Raw genomic sequence first — 13,720 nt, 5'->3', positions numbered from 1 at the left:
GTTTTGGGTTTGTAGAATTTTTTGCATGCAGAGAAATGCCTGCTGCCGTCTGTTTTATAGGGAATGACCTGATCACCAATGAATCTTCTCTGTATTTGTGTGTTCTGTATTCACGTTTGCAATAAAAATGAATTGGAAGTTTAGGAAATAATTAAGCAAGTGCAAAACTACATGTTGGATGCCTGTGACCCACAAACTTTTCTACTAGTATTATCAGAAGCATTTTATTAAATTTTAGTAGGCATTTGAATACTATTCAGATAGCATTTTAAATATTCAGTTCAAGCAATTTTTACAGACTGGAGCATGCAAAACTGAACAATGAGCAATATTTTCTGTAGACAAAGTAATACTTTTAGTTATGCAAAGTAATACTTTTAGTTGAGCTATATATTGTATTATGCAATTATAGCTTGGGACGTTAGCATTTCTTCTGTAACAGTTAAGCAATTTACATATCATGGTTTTAGCTTTTTGGCAATTGAACCATGGAGGTGAACCTGATGAAATATTACTAGAGATATTTGTTAGGATTCCCTCTCCTAGAACTGACATAATGAATTTGTTGTTATCTCTTCACCATAGACTTTTTTAACTCATAATTACTGGTCTATAGACATTCTGTGAGATACGGAGACTACTAAGCAAAACTAATGGCAAAGCCACTGGTAATGTTATGTCTTTCTTCACCTCTTGCAGTGCGTGAAATACTAATCTTGATGCTACCACAAGGTTGCTACTTGTAGTAGGTATTTTTGTCAAATAGTTGAAGCATTTTCAAGATTTTCCTATAGAGAATTATATCAATTACTAGAAGCATTTCATTACTTTTCAGTATGCAAATACATCAAATACGAGAAGCATTTCAATACTTTCCAATAGGCAAATACATCAAATATTAGAAGCATTTTCATAAATAGGCAATAATATTGGTAGGAATTGGGCAATAATATTGTTCTTGATAGGCAATAATAAGGGTTAAAATAGGTATTTTTTCTGCAGAAGGTTACATGCGGCTTTTGCGTGCTCAGCTGTAGAAGCTGATCATCATGGGGCAACTGTTGTAGCATAAAGTATTGTAGAATGAATAGTTGATGCACATGTAGGAACCGCTGCATCATCACAAATTGTTGTGCTTGTGCCATAGCTGCAATAGCATCACTAGATGCTAAATTCATTTTTTATGTCTATCAATGTCTAAAATCTGATGTTTGCAATTTCCATCTTGTGATTTTACATGTTCATTATGTATTATATTCTTTTTTGTTAAAAGCATTGCAGGTCATGGCGTGGTCATGAAGAGAAGAAAATGTGCAGTCACTATTGGTGAATTGCTTGTGATGTAGTGCAAATGCACAAATATCATATCATTATCTGCAAATTAGAATTAATTGCTTGCAAGATCCAAATTAGTTATAACCATTGCATTTGCAGATCATATAGTTGTGTCTAGAAAATACAGATATTTGAAATTGTTCATTTTTAGTTTAGCATTTTGTGTTCTAATCTAGCATTTTTTATGTTCAGATTAGCTGCTATCTTTTATTTCTACTGATTTAATTATTGCTTCATTCTAGATTCTAGAGGAGACTTGAAGATTTGTTTTCTATAGTTTAGATGACAGTCCCTTCATGGTTCAAAATGCATTATTTTTTTCCTGCAAGTTTCCTCATCGAATGGGCGATGTAACATGCTCTTCAGCTTGGAGTTTGGTGGCCTAAAAGTTCATAAGATGACAATCGACAACAGTTTTAGTTGCAGCTCAACCTCATTTTTATTCGTGAGCAGCTTAGTACTAGCTGTGGCTTTTATCTTTTTGTTTCATTAGTACAATAGTAGAGGCAATTAGGCAATCACATGTATGTTGGTAGTTTTGAAATCTTGTTAAGGCTTTGAATTTAGATGGGGATCAAAAATGTATTTGAATTATATGTTCTAAATTGCTTACTATTTTACAAAGATTTGCTCATCGAAGAGTAAAATTGAGGTCTGTATGTTTTTTTCTGTGTTTTTGTTGAGCGCATCATCCAAAAACGGAAAGCTGACAAAAACCTGAGACTCAGATGCCATAAAAGGATAGGAATATTTTTTCTCTGTGTTTTTGCTGGGCGCATCATCCAAAAGCGAAAAGCTAACAAAAATCTGAGACCCAGATGCCATAAAAAGATAGGCCGTATGGCCGGCCTAATTTACGGCCGGCCGTACGTTAGCCAGGTCCAACAAAGAAACAGAACAATCAAATGCTACCCCCGTTTTTCTATAACTGTGATGCACTTGGGGCACCAATTTGCCCATCCTGCCAAAAATTGCCCTCTTGTATTGCTTGGCCAAAATTGTTTTGACTGTAAAGTTTGGTTTCAAACTAAACAATGAAACACATGCCAATTTGTTGGGCATAGCAAGATTTTGGCTTGGCATATGGCATCAAATGAATATGTGCTAGAAAATAGGCCTATGAAGAGGTCTATTTTAAAATTTGAAAACAAAAGTGCATATCATCCAATAGTTCCATATTGCTAGTTTGAGTTGTTGCATGGCAACTAAAATAGGAGAGCTCTCTCCCATTGTTAAATACATAACAAAAGTAAGGACAGGGCTGGGGCAGAAATAGGGCGGCCCAAAGGCCAGCCACTAGCCGCCCAAAAAACTCAGTAGGTGTCGGGCTCCCGCAACGCCCTATGCCCTTGCCTCCTCCATTATTTTGCTCAGAAGCGCTATCATGGAGGTCTCACACCGGTCGAAAGTTCATGCGTTCCTCTCCTTCCAGATCTCCCAGTTTACCAACAGGAGGAGAGATTTCAGTGCCTTAGGCGGTACGTTCCGAAACTTTCCCATGAAGTGGCACCACTCATCGACCGAATGCCTGATGATCCAATGACCTGGGTCCAGCTGTTCATAGTGTTACCAATCAGCGATCAGGCTCCACTTTTGCTTTGTATAACGACACATGACAAGGAGGTGATGTGTTGTTTCCGGTTCATGCCGACATAAGGGGCAATCATCGTTTCTCGGCCAGCCCCTGGATGCCAACTGGTCAGATGTCCAAACTCTGTTCTTGATGATGAGCCATGCAAAGAACTTGACCATGTCCAAACTGCAAGGTTTGAAGGACAATATTTACAATGTATGGGATGGGATCTTCCACCGTGACAATGCATGAGTGTATTTGCACGAGTCATCATTAGCTATATAGATGGCGAGATGGGAAACACGGTCTGTCACAACCCGGGCTCGATTAGGCATGGCATAATGAGGCACGTCTAGCTAATCGTGCCGTGCCTGCACCATGCGCCGTCCCCGTGGCCAGGCATGACACTATGTGTGCGGGGTCATGCCATGCCTATTGGGCAGTGTGGTCGGGATCGGGTTAGGACCATTTTTTGGGTTCGGCTAACTATCGTTTTAGGTGATAGATTATTACTTTATCACCTGAAACATTCATGGAGTACGCAGCATATATATTTTTACCATGTATGAGCATACTAATGTTACACATTGTCAGCTACAGAGGAGAGAGATTTTGAGCAGCCATACAAGAGAAGACAAAGACGATATTTAAATTAAATTTGATTGCTCCATTATGTTTCTTGTGACAAGATCTTCAAAATGAGGGCACTCGATCTTGCCTATATTTGCATGGTACTTTTCAAAAATATTTCTTTTAAAAAAATATTTTGACTATTGGGAACAAATATATGAAAAAAGCGAAGAAATGATTATTTTCTGCTAACAAAAATATTAAATGTGATGCACACAATAGTAGTGCACTATGAACAAAAAGATTAAACATCATGAACATTTGGTATATAAATAATAAAAACCAATATCGCAAATGGGTAAGTCAACATTTAGTTTACATAGCGAAGAAATAATTCGGTATTGCGAACAAATTATTTACACCCAGATAAATAATTTAACATTCAAAAAAGTACATCCACATCGCAAGTAAATTATTTTTATAAGCAAATAGAATATGTACACATGCCGAACGAGTTAGTAGTATAGATTGAATATGAACCATTGTAAATGTAAACAAATAATTTCACTATATGAAAGAATATTCAAATATAGATATGTTAACACTTAATTATATAAAAACATATGGATGATATGAATTATAAAAAAATGAATTAGAATCCAAAAATATCTAATATGGTTTTAGAATGGAACAAAGGAAAGAAATAAATAACATATACTCCCTTAATGTTGGTAAAGAAACGTCTTTTTGAATTTGTCTTAGATCATATTTTTTAGTGTTGGGCCTAGCCGTGGGCCACTGGCCCAGTCCATCACTACAACTTGGTTGATTGGAGTAGCATTATCGCGTCATTAAGCATTTATGGAGCTAGCTCGATATTGCCTCAACATGGGCCGTCTTACGTAGGACAGTGTGTATATATATAAAAAAATCCTGCACCGTACATGCCTTCCAATTCATCAAGAAACCTAGACTGCTGCTTTCACGATGTCCTCCTCCGCGCCGCGGCCGCGGCCGCCGCCGGCGAGTGACTGGGCGGGTCTCCCACATGACATCCTGTTGTCCGCCTTCACCCTGTTGGGACAGCGCGAGATCCTCTCCGGCGCCGGGCTCGCGTGCGTCGCGTGGTGGCGATTCGCGCGCGACGAGCCCGCCCTGCGGCGCCGGATTGATCTGACGGCTGCGCTGCGGGACCACGATGACGACGATGACGAGTACGTCAGCGACGACGGTGCAACTCTTTACAGCTTGTTTGATGACGACCCTAGCCCTATCAACGAGAAGAAAATACCGGCCAAGGACGATGTCACGGTGGAGGGCGATGACGGGGACCTCAGCGATGGCGACGACAAGAGCTTGTTCGATGACCCTCCTGTCTGCCAGGAGAACACAGCAGCCGCCAAGGTCTGCGACGACTCGTCCGGATGGAAAGCCATGGCGCTCGCCGCCGTCGACCGCAGCGCTGGCCAGTGCGAGGCTTTGTGGGGCCGCACCGACGACGAGGTCTTGCTCTACCTCGCCGACAGGTTTGGACTTGATCCTTTTCCATTCGATGTATTACATATATATCCTCACAAAACACTGCAAAATCTTTTTTTACCGAGTGTCACTACTAATGGACACTCGGCAAAGTTTAACCTAACGGCCGGTGTAGTGCTTGACGGACGTCGCACGTGGCAGTCACGTGGCGGATGGTTTGCCAAAGTATATTTTTTTGCCAAGTCTTTTCTTAATGTTTGCGACGAGTGGTATGTCTCCTGTATTATATTTTGCCGAGTGTTTTCTTGTTTGCACTCGGCAAATGTGTTGTTTGCCGAGTGCCGGATGGAATGCACTCGGCAAACCACTAGGCACTCGGCAAAGGTGGGTTTTATCGTAATGTATGGGGATCCAAATTAATATTACTATTATTGCTCCACTTAAATAAAAATCCTACTAGTCATCCCAAACAAACTTATTGCCCATAGGTAATCTCGATTGTCACGTGTTTGAAGATTTATTTAGTTCTTCGAACCATCGGTTTGAGGAAATCTTCTTACATACACTACGGGAAACTGAATATTTGCCGTGTGCCCAATTGTTTGCCGTGAGCTAAAACTTGGGCACACGGCAAATGACCCTTTTGCCGTGTGCCTCAAATGAAGCTCACGGCAAACAACAAGCACACGGCAAAGGACTCCTTTGCCGTGTGCAGCAGAACGAGACACACGGCAAACAATAACAACACGGCAAATTTTTTTAAACCGTAACGGGTTCACGTATTTGCCGTGTGCTAACGGACAAAACACACGGCAAACATTTGGCACACGGTAAATTTTTTGAAACTGTAACGGGTCGCCAGTTTTGCCGTGTGCCGTGGGCTGGCACACGACAAATTCAAAATTTTGCCGTGGGTTTTTTTTGTTTGCCGAGTGCCAGAGCCTAAGCACACGGCAAAGTGTTGGAGAAAAAAAATTAAATTATCACTCCCAAAATTTTCAAAAATACATATATTTTATATGAGACTTGATATAAACATATGGTATTTTTTAAAATCTATTCGCTATATTTAGTCATTTAATTTCATTAAACACATTTCTTAGAATTAAGTCCAATTTGAACCGGAACTGATTTGACAAATATAGTAAAATTCATCCAAAAATCAAATTCATGTCATTGAGTCCATTCCAAGGTCGTATCCATGAAATCAGATGCAATATCGAGAATCCTTTTTCTCGAACCATGCCCGGTAACATGAGGCTGAACCATTTTAAAATTTTATAAATAGCATATGAGGTCTAAAAATTCTAAAATCTTTCATGATTCAATAATTTCCTGTGATTATGCTATGGTAAAAAATTGAGTAGGTTTCGCAAATGTTAGACGTATGGTCCTTAGTAATAGAAGCATATCCGAAGAAGATCGAGAAGAAATCTTTCATATTTTGAGCCAGAGTGATGGTTCAATCCATTTTTCAATTCCAAAAATTTTATATATGTAATATCCTACTTAGATTCTTGATTGCCAAAATTTGGGATTTTTTCACATCTTTGCAATTAATTGTTTTTCAGTTAAATCATATCATGTCAACATACATTGAAATTGAGCTATAACCACATGAAATAATATTTTTTGTTAAATCGTAATGTTTATGCACTTTGGGAGACAAAAACATTAAATTTTGTTAAATCAAATTTGTTTAAACACGATATGGATATGAAAACGATTTATTTGATACAATTTGAAACGCATGAAATAATAGTTTTTTTTGTTAGAATCATAAAACATGAGTTGTTTACTATATTTGGCAATGTTTTTTGATTGGTCATTGAATTTAATTTCATAAAACAATTTTTTAAATCGAATTAGTTGGGTGAAATTTAAATTTAACAGAAACTTGTTTGCCGTGTGCCTTGGATTGTGGCACACGGCAAACAGTCTCTTTGCCGTGTGCCTTGGATCGTGGCACATGACAAAGACGTTGTTTGCCGTGTGCCCTGGATCTGGGCACACGGCAAATGGCCGGCCCAGACTTAGCCATACCGGCTCTCGCCCCGGCCACTTGCACACACACTTCTCTCGACGAGCTGCCTCCTCGCCTTGCCGCCGCCTCGCCTCGCCGAGCCGCCACCTAGCTGTGCCGCCTCGCCGAGCCCCCGCATCGCCGTGCCGCCGCCTCGCCGACCCGACGCGCGTGCTGTGGCGGCGTCTCGCCGTGCCGCCTCCTCGCCGAGCCGCCGCCTCGCCGAGCCCCCTCGCCGTGGTGCCGCGAGCGCCGTGTCGCCGCGTCGCCGTTCCGCGTTGCCAAGCCGCCACCCTGCCATGCCGCCGCACGCGCCGTGCCGCCGCCTAGCCGTGCCGCCAGCCTCGCAGAGCCGCCGCGCGCGCCGTGCCGCGGCCTCGCCGCCTGTGCTTCCCGTCCATGGCCCCGACACCAGGCTGGCCGCGCGGCCCGTCCACGGCGCCGGGCTCCTCCCCGCCGTTGCGCCGCACGCCGTCGCCCTGCCGCCGTGCCACAGCCCCACGCTCGGGCAGCCTTGAGCCGATTGCCTGAACAAGCAGCCCCGCCTTGGTGTCTCGGAGCCCGACCGGCCGTCGTAGGTTTGCATCTATAGGATCTCTAGTGTAGAGCATGATTTTTCTTGCAGGGTTTGGAAACTTAAAGTGACACCACTTTATTTGTTTTGATTTTGGCAGGGGAGGTTATTGCACACCGTCGTCAAGGCGTCGGCACCGACACGTGCGACATTGACTCGCCAGCCTTCGAGCCCTAGGTGAGGACATGCAAACTGCCCCTCATTCCATCTCGTGTTCGTATAGGAGTAACCGAGTTAGGCGTCACCCGTTCGAAGGAGATACGGTTGGATATATGAAGATCTTTGCATATGTATGACCGTATCTGTTTCGAATTGTCCACGTTTTTTGGACAGCCTGATAGGGTGCGTAGATGGGGTTAGTTCTCATGGTCTACGCCGATTCGAGACAGAGTCTCGGCATCATCTCCTCGTTGTTCTTCGGATACACAATCTCCTTTTTCGGGACGTGTATTTGGAGAACAGCGGGGAGGTGCTGCCGAAATTCTGCCTCGGATCGGTGTAGAGCATGAGAACCAACCCTAGCTACGCATCCTCTCGGGTGGGATTAGGACCTATCTTAACCTATTAGAATTGGTAGACATCGTGTAGATGCAAGGATGATCTTTTATCTTATATTACTCATTGATATGATAGAGGATGGATGACCGTGCGTGGATGTATACTGGATGGAAATGTGGGGGTCAGTTGTCCGGGGAGTGGATTGACAAGACCGAGGCTTTCTTGGACGGAGCATTTGCAAAGCTCAAAGGAGGCAATACCACCTGGTGTCCGTGCAACAAATGTGCAAACACGCATCGACAAACACACAAAGTCATGACGAATCATCTTTGCAATTATGGATTTACGAGAAATTACCCCCGGTGGACCTACCATGGCGAAGCCAATCGTATGAGAGACGAAGTTTTTAGGCAACGCATCGAAGAACATGACACTGATGCCGGGGTTGCAGACATGTTAGATGACTTTCATGAAGCACATTTTGATGAAGGATGTAGGGAGGAGGAGGAGGAGCCAGAGGCAACCGCGAAGGCGTACTATGACATGTTGGCTGCAGCCCAGCAACCCCTTCACGGTCATACCAAGGTTTCACAATTGGATGCCATTGGCCACCTAATGGCCGTGAAGTCCCAATTTACCTTGAGTCAAGACGCCTTTGATGCTATGTTACAAGTTATTGGCAGCATGCTTCCAGAAGGGCACATTCTTCCAAAGAGCATGTGTGAGGCACAGAAACTCCTTCGTGCACTGAAGATGCCATATGAACAGATACATACTTGTCCGAAGGGATGCATCTTATTTAGGAAAGAACACGCTGAAGCAAAGTACTGTCCAAAGTGTGAATCCTCTCGGTTCGTGGAGGTAGACTCTGGTGATGGTCAGAAGAGGCAGCTCGCGGTACCCGTGAAAGTCCTACGGTACCTGCCGCCCATACCAAGAATCCAACGTTTGTTCATGACCGAGGAATCCGCGAAGCAGATGACATGGCACAAAATGGGAACTCGTTACAATCCTGATAAGCTTGTGCATCCATCCGATGCTCAATCATGGCCCCATTTCGACGGGATTCATCATCACAAAGCTTTGGAGGCTCGTAATGTACGTGTTGTGCTGGTGACAGATGGCTTCAATCCCTATGGAATGTCTGCTGCCCCTTACACTTGTTGGCCCGTGTTCGTTATCCTACTGAATCTCCCACCTGGCATCATTTTTCAACGGCAGAACATATTCTTGTCGTTGATAATTCCTGGACACCCTGGAAATAATATGAGTGTGTACATGGAGCCCCTGATTGACGATTTGCTCCATGCTTGGGACGATGGGGTTTGGACATACGATCGAGCTACAAAGACAAACTTCAGAATGTATGTTTGGTACCACTATTCCCTGCATGATCTGCCGGCGTATGGGATATTCTGTGGCTGGTGTGTCCACGGGAAGTTCCCTTGTCCAGTATGCAAGGCAGCATTGATGTTCATTTGGTTGCGGAAGGGTGGCAAGTATTCTTCGTTCGACAAACATCGACAATTCCTACCTCTTAACCATCCATTCAGACGAGATAAGAAGAACTTTACAAAAGGTGTTGAGGTTAAAGACCATCCACCGCAGATGATGATGGGTGCCGACATTTGTGCTCAATTAGATGGTCTCGTGATCAATGTTGAAGGTGGGGGTTTTGTGGGATGTGGTGAGCAACATGCTTGGGCGCAGAAGTCGGGCTTGTGGAAGCTCCCCTATATGGCTGACATTCTTCTGCCACATAACATTGATATGATGCACTCCGAAAAGAATGTCGGCGAGACATTGTTCGGAACAATCATGGACATTTCAGATAAGACAAAGGATAATGTTAAGGCCAGAGTGGATCAGGCAACATTATTCGATAGACCAAAGCTAGAAATGAGGCCTCCCGGATCAGGCAAGGCGTGGAGAAAGCCTAAGGCCGATTTCGTTCTGACGAGGCCCCAGAGGAGACAAGTCCTAGAATGGTTCCAAACCTTGATGTTCCTTGATGGGTATGCGGCGAATCTGAGAAGGGGAGTGAACTTGACCACTATGCGAATCAACGGGCTCAAGAGTCATGACTACCATATATGGATCGAGCGGCTACTTCCAGTTATGGTTAGAGGCTACCTCCCTGATCAAATCTGGCAAGTGCTGGCAGAGTTGAGCTTTTTCTTCCGCCAGCTTTGTGCTAAGGTGTTATCTCTAAAAGCAGTTGAAGAAATGGAAAGAATGGCGCCTGTGTTGCTCTATAAGCTGTAGAAGATTTTTCCACCCGGCTTCTTCAATCCGATGCAGCATATGATTTTGCACCTCCCGTACGAGGCACGAATGGGTGGGCCCGTGCAGCACCGTTGGTGCTATTCAATTGAGATATGTCAAAAGATACTTAGAACTAAATGTAAAAATAAATTTAAAATTGAAGCTTCCATCGCAGAGGCATATATTCTGGAGGAGGTATCAAACTTCACATCAAAATACTATGCTGACAACCTTCCTAGCGTCCACAATCCACTCCCTCATTACAATACTGCGGAATCTAACTCCACCCTGAGTCTTTTTCGAGGCCAACTCGGAAGTGCAAGTGCTGCAACCATCAAGACCTTGGATATTCAAGAGTGGCGTGCTATCATGCTATATGTGTTGACCAATCTTTCCGAAGTTTTGCCCTACATAGAGTAAGTTCTCAGCATTCATTTAGTTCTCAAGTCATTTCTCTTTTCTGCATCCAACGCTATCATTCGTCTTTTGATTAGAGAATTTCATATGCAATTCTAGCGTTGATCAAGGGTGCCTAGCCTCCATGAAACTGAGACCCTACTTAGACAGGGCATGGGAAATGGAAGTCCTGATTTCATTTCTTGGTTCAAACAGAAGGTAATGTCCAATTCTGCTCGTTTGTAGTATATGACATTACAAGTTGCTCGTACGTGCGAAAAATATGACGAACTTGCAGGCACAAAACGATGCGTCGATGAGTGCCGAGTTGCGGTAGGTTGACAATGGCTGTGCCTATAGGGTCAAGTCGTTTGGAGCTTATGACGTGAATGGATATCGATTTCATACAACAAAGCACCAGCAGATTCGGCCCAATCGAAGAACAACAAATACCGGAGTTTTCACGCCAGGAGATGATGGGCTTGAGTACTACGGAACACTTGAAGAAATATACGAACTGTCGTTTCATGGGTCCGTACCTCTGAAACCTGTCATATTCAAATGTCATTGGTTTGATCCTCAAGCTGTAAGACGTACCCCGAATATCGGTCTAGTCGAAATTCAGCGGTCATCCGTGTACCTAGGAGACGATGTGTATGTTATAGCTCAACAGGCGACACAAGTTTATTATCTGTCATACCCGTGCCAAACCGACAATCATCTCAAGGGTTGGGATGTTGTGTATAAGGTGTCCCCTCACGGTAAACTACCTGTCCCAAACATTGAAGATTACAACATAGACCCAAACACATATACAGGAGAGTTCTTTCAAGAAGATGGGCTACAAGGGAGTTTCCAAATAGATTTAACCGAAGCAATCGGAATGGAAGTAGACAATGAAAGTTTTGTTCACGAGGATGCCGGGGATGAGGTTCATAACGCGAAGGACTTGGAATTACTTGAGCGATTACGTTTACGCAATGACAGTGATGATGAAAGCGTTCCTCCTTTGGAGCACGCCATTGATGATATCGACGGACGTGATAGCGATGATGAGACTTACGATCAGCTAATCCCGATCTTGAAGAGTATTTCTAATACATGTAAGATCCGTATTTGCAACAATTATATCAGTTTTTCACTTGTTCTAATTATGTTTTTTTACTACTTGCAACAATTATTTTGTAATACATGTTCGGATTATGTTTATTTTTGTACTACTTGCATTAATTAATTTCTAAATATTGTTCTGATTGGTTTGCCCCTTTTAATTTCAGGTGATAGATCAAAAATGGTGGGGCGCGGCGGAGGTATGATGCAGTCGTTGGAGGCTGTGCTGCGCAGAGTTGCTGGGAGAGGTGAGTCCTCCCAGATGGCTGGAGGGAGGACGAGGAGGAGGAGGGGTGAGGCAAGTTCGTCGGTGCCTCCACTAGATGAGGATGCCGGCACATCACAGATGACGAGGAGCGGCCGGAGTAGCAGGAGGACGAGGGGGTCTCGCGCGAGGTCACCCTCCCCTGAGGACGAGGAGGAGCAGGAGCAGGACCAGGAGGAGGACCAGCAGGAGCAGGAGGAGGAGGACCAGCAGCAGTAGGAGCAGGACCAGGAGGAGGAGGAGGAGGCCTCTAGTGAGGAGGACGACGACCAGGGAGGGGTGGCAGGAGACATACCTGCCGTCTGGATGCGAGGCCCCGCTCGTCTCCCGAATCGACCTATACCGCTCGAGCAACGGCCGATTATTCGGCCAGACGGTAAAAGGTAAGTAACTTTAGCCTATTTCATTACGTTTTGTACTTATATATTTCAATTCCAATTTTACACAAATATTTTTGGCAGGAATTTTGTAATCGTCATTCTAGGTGTTCACAAACGCATCCCCAATGGCATTCTGGGCCTGCTTTGCAAGGACCACTACCCTGGATGCATCGAGATTGACGGCCGTCTTCAGCCGGCGTCGGATTGGGAGCACTACATCCAAGCCATCGATAGACCAGACCGGGAAGACAGGTGCTTTGCGAGCAAAGCATAGCGGGTGTTGCAGGAACTATGGGTAAGTCTTGTATGCGCTATAATTGTCAATACATCTTATTAATTGGACATTCTTGATATAATGGCTTCATTCATCATCATGTGCAGGATTTCTACAGGTGCGAGGAGGGAATGATGACCGTGGCACGCGAGGTGGCAAACACGGCCTGTCACAAGCTGGTGGCCGATATGCTCTACGAGGCGCGCATCCAGGGCAACTGTGATTACAAACGTCGCATCGAAAAAGTGAAGACCAACAAAGGGGCTGTGCGAAACCTCAGGCTAACTCGGGAACAATATATGATGGTAAATATACAATATTATTAATATTGACTTTTATTAAAATGAAGTACGCTACAGTTGATCTTCTTATATGTCATGTATGACCTGCAGGTGATTCCTTGGTGGTTAGCCGGGAATGAACAGTGCTGGGATATGATAATCGACTGGTGGTATGCGGAAGGTTGGGTGGAGATGCACGAGTCTTGCCGGCAGCGGCGTTTGATGATGCCAGGTGCACCGCACCATCAGGGCAACAGTCACCTACAACAGTACGTGGCCAGATGGGTAAGTGAATTCATTTCTTCATTTTAACGCTCAACCGTACACAATTTGTAATCATCTTTCTTTTTTCATAGTCGGCATCACAGGGAGGCGAGCCTTGCCCCCGGATCAAGGCGTGAGCTGTGACACCTCAGGTGTCAGTACACTTAAATACAGATCATTGTACCCATTTAAACTTAAAAGAAAAATATGGGAAATTAATTCAAAGAGGAGGGGTGAAATAAAACTCAAAGTCTACAAAAGAAAGTAAAGGAGAAAGAAAAAGGAGTGAAAAGATACTCAAAATTCAATTAAAAAATGTGCACAAAATTTTAGTTGGCTCATGAGAGGTACTTCAATTGACATGTGCTCAATTGAACTTCAGCCAAAAACCAAACAAAAACTGAATAAAACCAAAGTCCTTTTGTGCAAGTTT

At 43.9% G+C, this 13,720-nt stretch overlaps 1 protein-coding gene across 1 annotated transcript; it reads left to right on the top strand.

The window, feature by feature from the left end:
* The first annotated feature begins 8,505 nt into the window (after positions 1-8,505).
* LOC120667881 lies at positions 8,506-10,317 on the top strand. Its single transcript, XM_039947871.1, has one exon. The coding sequence runs from the start codon at positions 8,506-8,508 to the stop codon at positions 10,315-10,317; it is 1,812 nt and encodes a 603-aa protein (XP_039803805.1).
* The last annotated feature ends 3,403 nt before the right edge of the window (positions 10,318-13,720 follow it).

The sequence above is a fragment of the Panicum virgatum genome, chromosome 3N (assembly GCF_016808335.1).
Source record: "Panicum virgatum strain AP13 chromosome 3N, P.virgatum_v5, whole genome shotgun sequence".
Lineage (NCBI taxonomy): Eukaryota > Viridiplantae > Streptophyta > Magnoliopsida > Poales > Poaceae > Panicum > Panicum virgatum.
This window is presented reverse-complemented; position numbering and strand designations above follow the sequence as displayed.